The 11,551-nt window shown below is 39.9% G+C and overlaps 1 protein-coding gene across 1 annotated transcript; it reads left to right on the top strand.

Moving 5' to 3' along the window:
- Positions 1-296: 296 nt before the first annotated feature.
- On the top strand, positions 297-11,055 carry LOC134209615 (uncharacterized). Its single transcript, XM_062685610.1, has 7 exons — positions 297-464; positions 605-700; positions 810-1,240; positions 8,581-8,687; positions 10,216-10,327; positions 10,402-10,532; positions 10,868-11,055. The coding sequence occupies exons 1-7, from the start codon at positions 297-299 to the stop codon at positions 11,053-11,055; spliced, it is 1,233 nt and encodes a 410-aa protein (XP_062541594.1).
- Positions 11,056-11,551: the final 496 nt, after the last annotated feature.

The raw sequence follows: 11,551 nt of genomic DNA, 5'->3' as shown, positions 1-11,551 counted from the left end.
ATGACGGTTAAAGATTTGAAGCCACCCCTTTGTGCGGGACCTTGCTTGTAGACCCTCTTGTTGATTTGGATGATTTCTCGTTTTATCTCAATAGCTAGTCACTTAAAACTGAACAATCTTATCATCACTCCTCAACAGGTGCAACAGTTAGCATTTATTTTATCTTGTTATCACTTGATAGAGGTTTTTGGCACGATATGTTATCTGCATGGAAAGCTTAAAGACATCAGTTCCGTTTTGGCCGATGGTTTGCCAGCTTGCATTGCTTATTTATTAGCTAGCTATTAGAACAAAAAATGACGTGCGGGTGTCTTCTTGTATTTTCTCTTATAGTCATGGGAGGTTTGTCCATGCGTTTTTTAATAGGGAATAAGAAAAAGCCTGTACTTAATGTCTACCGTATGCAAGGTGAATTCTATCTACTGAAGTATTTTATTATGTTGTCTATGTTACGCGTTAGAAAGGTAGGTAAACAAGTATGTGAACAATTACATTCAGTGAAATTGTATTACAGCATAAAGCTTGTTTTCTATAAAAGTAATGATCTTCCAGCGGTTTAAAAATTATGTAAAAAAAAATAAGAGAAAAGTTTTTTTTCTTCTAGATTAAAATGATATTATCTAGACTATTGGCACCAAAGAACAATGAAGCAATATTTTCGAGTCTAGATCAACCTCAACCTCTCTCAACCAATGAACACGTAAGTAATTTTTGGGTTTACTTTCAAATAACCTGAAGGGTTTGTAGGAAATTGAATGTATACTCATTTTATGTTCTAGTTGAACTTAAATAGTTTTATTTGCACTTAGGCTGTTGATGCTGTATATTTCAATGGAACTAACTCTGAAACTACGTGGCTCGTTTGTGGTACTGCTAGACGAAAGAACAATCTAGTCAACGGATTTTTATACTTGAAAGTTCAAGATTTTAGTACACGGTTGCTTGTGTCACCGAGACTTCCAGATACGTGCATGTGGCAATTAGACCATGAACTTGGACGCTACGAAGCAGAAGGCCTGAAGCTGACACCCATCGTACCAATGAAGAAATGGAAAATTGAGTATCAAGGAATCATGCGATTTGAAGATGATTCATCCTTAAACATGAAAGTAACCCTTGAAGCATTTTGGACATCCAATCTTCCATATTACAACTTTGCAACCGATATGGATCCTAATCCGGTTGCATCTGCGATGGCTAAAGAACTGTGGACCAGACAATACTTCAAAAATTTAAAAAAGTAAGTCTACTGTCCCTCATTTTTCAAAATTTGAAAATATGATATACCCAATGTTTATATGTTAAGCCGTGACAAATTTCGAATTCAGTTGGTCTTATAATGAACTTCAAGTCTCCCTGAATTGTAAGTCCTCGCGTTTGCCTCCCGCTGGTTCAGTCGAGTGAATGCTTTGATTTTGTATAATTTCCAGGATATAATGTAAATTAAACTTTGAAGTAGCCGATCGAAAATTGAAAGTTATTGGCCATGAGAATCGTTGTTCTTTCCAATAAAATCAGCTTTCCTAAAATTGTTCGATATCTATCAAAAGTAATCTGCAAGCGGGGTTATTCGATAATTAGAGAGAAACAGTGGAGGAACTTAGCACCTTCGATCTGTCTAATTTTAGATAAAGAATACTTTCATAGTCACAAAAAAAGGAATTAATACCTTAAAGTGAGCTTCCAATTACTGGTACAATCTTCTAATAATGGCGGTGTACATATTTTAATTTGTGTTTCTACAGTTCTTTCAATGTGGATCTCGAATCCTATTCATTTAATGTGGGTCTTGCAACCATCGGAAAACTGATGAAATTTTATATATTTTACTGGATTTGAATTAAGTGATGTTTTATTTCAAATTGCATTAATTTACAATGTTGTGAAAACTCATATGTGAATATGTACGTTATGTGGAAGATATTGATTTGGAAAATTTATTGGAGGTAACCACTTTCCCTTCGATGGGACTCGAACCCATGACCCTACAGTAGTACTTCCTATATCCAATATCTTTCACTTAACGTACATATTCACATATGAGTTTTCATAAAATTGTAAATTATTGTCCCGTTCGGGTGGTTTAATCCCCGGAAATAGGCAATTAACTTTGATTGAAATCAAATTGCATTTTAACTTGTCAACTATGTAACGAGCCATTAATTACTCGAAAAACATTCATCAAAAGATATAAACTACAGTGAAAGATTGTCGCTATCGTTGCTGTCCAGAACATCTTTTGATGGCTGTGATCGACAGAGCATACATGTTCCGGGCAGCATAACAATGGGAACCGATACGGAAATCTTTCTCTGTAGTTTATAATCTCTTTCATCCAATGAAGATTCAAAAATGTCTCATGAACAACAACGAATCAGAAACTTGATCAACAAAACTAGATTATAGCTAATCAGATTTGTTTGAATGTTGTGAAAGAATTGAAGAAAGAAGCGTTCTATGCAACCTAAGAATAATTAGGGGGGTGACCGCCGAAAACAATACCAGCAGAGAATTTCGGAGACTTTCGTGGCTTTAAATTGCACAAACTTTTGTTTCCGCGAGGCTCTCCGAACGGAAAGAGTTCGCAGAGAGGTCAAGAGGTCACAAGACCGAGATGATCTTCGTGGAGAGCCAACGTGCACTAGAAGTTTTCAAAAGAAAATTGCTGCGCACCATCTATAGGGCCCCATACATGCTCCGACATGTTGTACAACTTTGACTCCGCCCTCAGGAAATTTGGCTCGGACAGGGTGAAGTCGAACCGTCTATGGGCAAGTTGTACGACTGTTGGACAGTACAACATGCCCACAGACGGTCCGACTTTACTCCGACCGAACCAAATTTCCTGGGGGCGGAGTCAAAGTTGTACAACATGTCGGAGCGTGTATGGGGCCTCTATGATGGCGAACGGTACGTGGAGAAGGCGAATAAACCACGAGTTGCACCCAATGCACAGTGGGCCACGTCGTGAAATTAGGAGGAAAAATATATTTTCACCATAATGATAATATTTTAGGATCAAAGTGTCTTCAGCAAAGTCAAAGCTTATTATTTAAGCTTTATTTTAAAGTTTGTTGCAATAGGGTGGCCCCACTATATTTTGAGATAAAATTTTTAATTTCTATATTTCTAATTTTAGCATTGTACTAAGTTCTAGAAAGTTGTTTATATCATTTGTTATGATAATTTTAAATAATTATGTTAGGGTGACCCTAAAAAATCAATATTTTGATTGTAACTTTTTAGTTTTAATTTTTATAGTTTTAATACAAAGTTTTAGAGCATAAAAAATGCACGTTTTGGGTACATATCCGAGTGAATTTATTGGTGGATTACAGAGATATCACTCTTTTTCTTGAAAAAAAACCGTTGTTTCCAAATGCCTGTATTTTTGAATGGGGGAAAAAGGGGGATCCATTTCTCCCTGGGTTAGACAGAGGAAGGGCTAAGGATTGCTCTGCATATTTTGGTATTGGGGAATTTGAGGTTTTCCATCATTTTAAAAATGGATTTTTGTACTTGGAAATCAAAATCATCAGTTCTAGAAGTGTTATAAAACCGAAAATTCCGCCCAATTAATCAAAAACAAAATGTTTATATATTAGGGTGGTTTAAAAATTCAATTTTTGTCCACACCGATCACTTAATTCTGTCCCATGTTCTGAGTGTCCTCCGCGAATTTGAGCGAAATTGGATTTTGATTTCCAAGTACAAAAATCATTTTTCTTTAAGTTCCTTTGTTTACGCCACGCAAAAACAGATAGACTTTTATCTTCCTCGTTACTTAAATTTCTTAAATTTAAATTAAATATTGTAGGGGGAGACATAAGCTGTGCCGGACACATAAGCCTTTTGCTCTCTAGTTACCCGGATAATGTTTACTTGTATACCAAATACACAAAATATGATCATCGATGATTCATACAAACTAGGGTATCTGTTCCATTATTAATAACATGCTCCTATATCAATAACATTCGTAAAACAGTCAATTTAGGCTATTTATGGCTATTTGAACGCATGAAAAAACTCACTGTCCGGACCCGGGGGACAGTACCGGATACAGAAATTGATTTTGCATATAGATACATTATATATCTAACAAATCATGATCGCTATTTGAAATATTACTAATATCAATCCATCTCGACATAATCAGAATGCATTCGATTGATTCATTCATTTATTTAGTTTACATCTAAACAGATAACACTGAATCAACAATTTAACGCCACAATACACGGTTCCAGGCCGCATCTCTCCATCCACGGATACGCCCCACGCTCGCCAAGTCGTTTGGCACCTGGTCTGCCCATCTCGCTCGCTGCGCTCCACGCCGTCTTGTACCTGCCGGATCGGAAGCGAACACCATCTTTGCAGGGTTGCTGTCCGGCATTCTTGCAACATAACCTGCCCATCGTACCCTTCCGATTTTAGCTACCTTCTGGATACTGGGTTCGCCGTAGAGTTGGGCGAGCTCATGGTTCATTCTTCGCCGCCACACACCGTCTTCTTGCACACCGCCAAAGATGGTCCTAAGCACCTGTCTCTCGAATACTCCGAGTGCTTGCAAGTCCTCCTAGAGCATTGTCCATGTTTCATGTCCGTAGAGGACAACCGGTCTTGTTAGTGTCTTGTACATGACACATTTAGTGCGGTGGCGAATCTTTTTCGACCGCAGTTTCTTCTGGAGCCCGTAGTAGGCCCGACTTCCACAGATGATGCGCCTTCACATTTCACGACTAACGTTGTTGTCAGCCGTTAGCAAGGATCCGAGGTAGACGAATTCCTCGACCACCTCGAAGGTATCCCCGTCTATCGTAACACTGCTTCCCAGGCGGGTCCTGTCGCGATCGGTTCCGCCCACAAGCATGTACTTTGTCTTTGACGCATTCACCACCAGTCCAACTTTTGTTGCTTCACGTTTCAAGCGAATGTACAGTTGTGCCACCTTTGCAAATGTTCGGCCGACAATGTCCATGTCATCCGCGAAGCAACTAAATTGACTGGATCTGTTGAAAATCGTACCCCGTCCGTTACACCCGGCTCTCCGCATGACACCTTCTAGCGCAATGTTGAACAACAGGCACGAAAGTCCATCACCTTGTCTTAGTCCCCGGCGCGATTCGAACGAACTGGAGTGTTCGCCATAAATCTTCACACAGTTTTGCACACCATCCATTGTTGCTTTGATCAGTCTGGTAAGCTTCCCAGGGAAGCTGTTCTCGTCCATAATTTTCCATAGCTCTACGCGGTCCATACTGTCGTATGCCGCCTTGAAATCAACGAACAGATGGTGAGTTGGGACCTGGTATTCACGGCATTTTTGAAGGATTTGCCGTACAGTAAAGATCTGCTCCATTGCGAGCGGCCATCAACGAAGCCGGCTTGATAACTTCTCACGAACTCGTTCACTAATGGTGACAGACGACGGAAGATGATCTGGGATATCACTTTGTAGGCGGCATTAAGGATGGTGATCGCTCGAAAGTTCTCACACTCCAGCTTGTCGCCTTTCTTGTAGATAGGGCATATAACCCTTTCCTTCCACTCCTCCGGTAGCTGTTCGGTTTCCCAGATTCTGACTATCAGTTTGTGCAGGCAAGTGGTCAGCTTTTCCGGGGCCATCTTGATGAGCTCAGCTCCGATACCATCCTTACCAGCTGCTTTATTGGTCTTTAGCTGTTGAATGGCATCCTTAACATCCCTCAAGGTTTGGGCTGGTTGGCTTCCATCGTCCGTTGAACTGACGTAGTCATCTCCTCTGCTGCCTTGACTTTCACTGCCTGTACTCTCAGCGCCATTCAAATGTTCCTCGTAGTGCTGCTTCCACCTTTCGATCACCACACGTTCGTCCGTCAAAATGCTCCCATCCTTTGCGGGATGCGTTGAGCTTCTGATAGAACTTGCGTGTTTTTTGAGAACGGCACAGCTGTTCCATCTCCTCGAACTCCGCTTCTTCCAGGCAGCGTTTCTTCTCCTGAAAAAAGCGGGTCTGCTGTCTCCGCTTCCGTCTATAACGTCCCACGTTCTGCCGGGTACCTTGCTGCAGCGCGACCGCCCGCGCAGCGACCTTCTCCTCCAGAATCTGTCTGCACTCTTAGTCGAACCAATCGATCCGTCGACTTCGACCCATATACCCGACGTTGTTCTCCGCTGCGTCGTTAATGGCTGCTTTGACTGTATTCCAGCCAGGCATTGCAATTTATCCCATCATTTGATCTTGTGAGCAAAGATACTAATTATATGCTGGGATATCGATCTTAGTTATCTATCTGCTCAGTAAACAAAGTGCAATGTTCGCCATGGAGAAAAGTTTTTTCACTGCTTTTGTTGTAGCAACGCCCTCGCAACGTGAACAAATCCCGAACCGCGCTGTCTATCAGGATCATCATCAAATGCTCAAATGATAATATCTTTCCAGAGTGCTCTTTGATTAGGGATAATATCTTTGCACAAGCAAAGATGATATCATGTGCTTGTGTAGCTTGCTGCTGCGCCAGGAAATCACCCATTGCGCATTATTGCACTCGGCGAAGGTATCGCCTTACTCGGATCACTGTTGGACTCTGACTGAGGGAGAACGATGCTTGGCTGCTTGCTCGTCACCAACACCAAGACGGCATAAACAGCATATAATATAGAGTGGTATACAACAGGGCTGTCTCGCCCCACACAGTGCTCAGATTATATTGCAATGCCTGATTCCAGCAGTCCTCAAGAGGGTTTGATTCAAACCTTCTAAAATAAGGCGAAACGTGATTTTTTTTACATTTTTGTTTGATTTCAAAGTTTGTACAAAGTTTACAACATGGGGATCTGATATTCCATGTAGGTAAAGGACTTTTCAATCGTATTCTTTTGTACTACATAAGATGATGGAGGGGTCTCTGCAAGTGTCGTTTTTAAAAGTGTCCGGTATTGGTAGGTATCTGGCGCTGGGGGATCTCCCCCTGAATCCAAAAATATGTTTTTTCAGACTAAAGTTCACACTTCTTGAACCCCCTCCCCCTTTCATAGTTATGTAACATTCCATAATATACTTTAAACCCAGCTTTGAATAAACATCAATTTAATGTTCTTATTTTTGTTAATATACTTAAAATACATGATTGGCAAATTGCGTACTCTTACCCCACCCGGAGCGCACTCTTAAGTGTAAGTAAAGAGTGCTTTTTTCAGCTGTCTTGCAACTAAAACGAATTTCAATAATTTCAATATTTTTACTGCTGGAATAGTATATGAATCATCGACATTAATTTGATACGCAGTAGCTTTCTTCGTAAGGGCTACATGTACATTGTAGATATTTTTGGTATATAGGGGGAGATCCCCCAGCGCCGGACACCTCCCAATAACGGACACTTCTAAAATGGCACTTACAGAGATCCCTCCATCATCTTATGTAGTACAAAAGAAAGCTATTGAAAAGTCTTTTATCTCCAGGGAATATGAGATCCTCATATTGTAAACTTTGTACAAAATTTGAAATTGCACAAAAATGTCAAAAATTTTCATGTTTCGCCTTATTTTAGAAGGTTTGAATCAACAATACTAAAATCAATCTAATCTTCTTCTTCTTCTTCTTATTGGCATTACACCCCCACACTGGGACAGAGCCGCCTCGCAGTTTAGTGTTCAATAAGCACTTCCATAGTTATTAACTGCGAGGTTTCTAAGCCAAGTTACCATTTCTGCATTTGTATATCATGAGGCTAACACGATGATACTTTTATGCCCAGGGAAGTCGAGACAATTTCCAAACCGAAAATTGCCTAGACCGGCACCGGGAATCGAACCCAGCCACCCTCAGCATGGTCTTGCTTTGTTGCCGCGCATCTTACCGCACGGCTAAGGAGGGCCACTACTGCTATCTACTAATCAATCTAATGCATTATGATTATGTCGAGATGGTCAATATTAGGCATATTTCAAATAACGTGCATGATTTGTTAGATACTTATATAATGTTTCTATGGTGCAAAATCAATTTCTGTATCCGGTAGCTGTCCCCCGGGTCCGGACAGTGAGTTTTTTCATGTGATCAAATACCTATTCTTTGCCCCTGTTTTGCCAAACTTACTTCAATTCATTTGTTTTTTCTTGCTGAGGTATCAGAAAGTCAAAGAAATAAGCAGAAACGAAAAATGAAGTTGTCACTGAATATGGAGGAAATTTTGAGTAGGATGTAAGAAATTGAGATGGAGAGTCAAACAAGCTCTATTAACACGTGTTAATATCTATAACTTTAAGAAAGTGAAAAATATTACTATTCTAAATGATGTCTTTACTCATGTAATAGGAACTTGGTTATATTTGAACATGATGCAATAGTGTCCGGTACTCGGGGACACTTTTATAAGCCGAAAAAATTTCACCAAAATTCATCATCAAAACACATAGTCCAAAAACGTGTTCAAATGATCAAATATGGTTTGTATGAATCATAAATGATCATATTGTGTATATATGGTATTCAAGTAAACATAATCCGAATAATTAGAGAGTTTTTCGTTGAATGGCTTATGTGTCCGGCACTGGGGGATCACCCCCCATGATCAAAGAATTGACTGTTTACAGGTATCATCAGACCCATTACGAGCAGTTTGGGACCCTTGAAGGAAAGGTTCAAATAGAAGGCCAAACATTTCCACTGTCCATAGATTGCATGCGAGATCATAGTTTTGGTGAGTGTAAAGAATCTATAAATAGATGACTTCAAAAGGGTATGTAAGTATCTATATGTTAGTAGCGATGAACAAGAACTCAAGCCTTATGCACTGGTATTGATGAAAACGCATTTGACGCGTTGCTCGAATTCTTAAGCACTTTATCAGGAGTAGGAATTTATTTCGACTGTTTGAAAGTCTAGCGCCTCTCGGCCGACGAACACGAACGGCGTACGACTAATTGAGTTCGCTGCCTTCAAGTATTATGGCTATTCGCAACATCTATATGTACTTCCTCTATACATATTTGCGTATTGGTACAATACAGCAGACAGAATCGCACCAATCGATCACTTTCTCCGACATTACTGATATCAGGTCCTATCGTGGTGCCAAGGTCGTCTCTGACCTCTATACTGGGGATGACTAAACTGCTTCATAAATGGTCAGAGCGGCTAAAGCAACCAAATGTCGCCAGTGTGCATGCACAGCATCTTAAGGGAGCGTTACCGGAACCTCTTTTGAGGACTGTTAAGGTACAGTCAAAGCAGCCATTAACGACGCAGCTGGGAGTAACGACAGATGTGTAAAGGTTCCCCCAAACACACGCGACGCGACAGTCGCGACGTGATTCTATCGCTTGGCGACAGCGATTCTGTCGCCGTGTGTATGGAAGCGTAAATAGAACATTGCCTGCTGCGACCCAACGATAGAATCACGGCGACTAGTTGTCGCCGTCGCGGCGATGAAATCGCTTAGGTCTGGGGGAGCCTTAAAATGGAGACTACAGAACGGTTGGTTCGACGTGGTGTGCAAACAGATTCTAAAGAAGAATAACGATACGCAGTCGGTTGCGCTGCAGCAAAGGACCTACGGAATGTGGAACGCAATGGACGGAAACGGAGACAGAAGATCCGCTTCCTTCTGGAGACAAAATACCGCCTTCAACAAGAGGACTGAGAAGCACACGCAAGATCTGTCAGACGCTCATCGCATAGTATCCCGCAAAGGCTTTGTGCTACGAGCCGGATCTACATCAGGGATAATAATGAGAGCATCTTCAAGGACGTTATGTGTTACCTGTTTAGATGTAGACTAAATAAATGAATGAAATCTTCGCGGACGAACATGAGAAGATCGAATTGTAGGAGCAACATGGGAAGATCCATTAATTACGTAACGCAAAAATTGAACTTCTTCAACCCCCCCTCCCCCCTATGTCACACTTTTTGTATGAAGCTTCTGAAATTTTTTTATGGGTCGTCACGCTTCACTCAATCCCCCCTCCCCCCCTCTAAGCGTTACGTAATTTGTGGACGTTCCCTAAAAGGAACGCCTGAATGAAACTATGAGTTCAAATAGTGAGGATTGATTTCACTTAATTTAATTTTAATAATAAAGTTGTTTAATTTTCATAATATTTTGGTGTGCGCAGACATATTTTACCTCCTATTATTATAACCTTTATAACCAACACCACACACATAGTTGTTTCATCCAAAACTCTCTATTTGTATTCTATAATAAAAAAATCATTTTTTTGCAGGAGACCAAAGAAATTGGAAAAATTTTCATAGATATGTCATGCACTTTGTTCATTTAGAAAATGGCGATCGAATTACAGTGGGTGTTATATGCATGCCAATAACTTTTTCGAGGTAAACTCCACAAAAAATACTTAAATATAATAAATGTTTTTACCATCATAAAAATAAATATACATATTTTCTAGACTTGAAGTTGGATTCATTACCAATTCAAAAGAGTTGATAAATCATCCTATAACGAATATTGATTTTGATCTATATCAACATGGAGAACACGGCAAACCGCCTGTTGACTATGCTTTACAATTTAAAGCAGGTAGGAAATTATCGAATCAATTTAGGCCGATACAAATATTTAAAAAAAAGCTATGTATCCCCCTCGAATTTTTGTTGCCCACATTTAATATTTTGAGGGAGCAACAAAAAAGTTTTCGGAAAATTTAAAGGATTTCCAAAACATTCTTTAACAAATTCGATGAGTTTTTTGTTTTATTGCTTATTATCCCACCATGACCTTTCGCAGACCAGTAGGACATATTTTTTATTAAATATTTTAAATATTTGTAGCGGCCTTATTCCGTTTAAAACAATAATGTTCCCTTGTTGTATGTCTCACGCATTTCCCTCATTTTTTGCAACATTTTTTTTCAGGGAGTGAAACATACATCATGCAAGTTCGTACTCTCTCCAGTCCAGAGTTCTACATTGGTCAAGAAAGCGAGTGCAGGATTGTAGAGCAGCTGTGCCACTTTGAAGTAAATGGCATGAAAGGGTGGGGTGCAGCTGAATGGCAATACCGTCATTATGGAGGACTCCCGAATCAAAAAAGAATGAAATGATAGTGACAGAAGTTCGTCCACGTTCGGAGACGTGGGTAGGACAAAATAATAAGAAAAATAACGAATTTGGCAAAAAGTACTATTATCATAACCACAGATAATATCTGTGTCATAACTAAACTGGTGTTTTGTAATTTGGATTCTTCAGCGTTGGGAAACTACGAGAAAATATGATTATGTGCTAACATAAGAGGAGATATGAACTAAGGAGAAAGATTGGCGCTGTACTTCTTCTTCTTCTTATTGGCATTACATCCCCACACTGGGACCTCGCAGCTTAGTGTTCATTAAGGTGACACGGGAAGCACGAACAATCATCAAATCGTCATTATTTTCATCATTGAATGCTTAATTTTGTTTCTATAACAAATATGATTTTGAAAAAGTATCACCGGCGCGGGCTTACTCGCAATCTATATGCTGATACATTTATAGTTACATCAAACAACTGAAAAACGAAATACGCCGCTCCAAAATTACGAGGTGACAATGATAG

This window comes from Armigeres subalbatus, chromosome 2 (genome assembly GCF_024139115.2).
Source record: "Armigeres subalbatus isolate Guangzhou_Male chromosome 2, GZ_Asu_2, whole genome shotgun sequence".
NCBI lineage: Eukaryota > Metazoa > Arthropoda > Insecta > Diptera > Culicidae > Armigeres > Armigeres subalbatus.
This window is presented reverse-complemented; position numbering and strand designations above follow the sequence as displayed.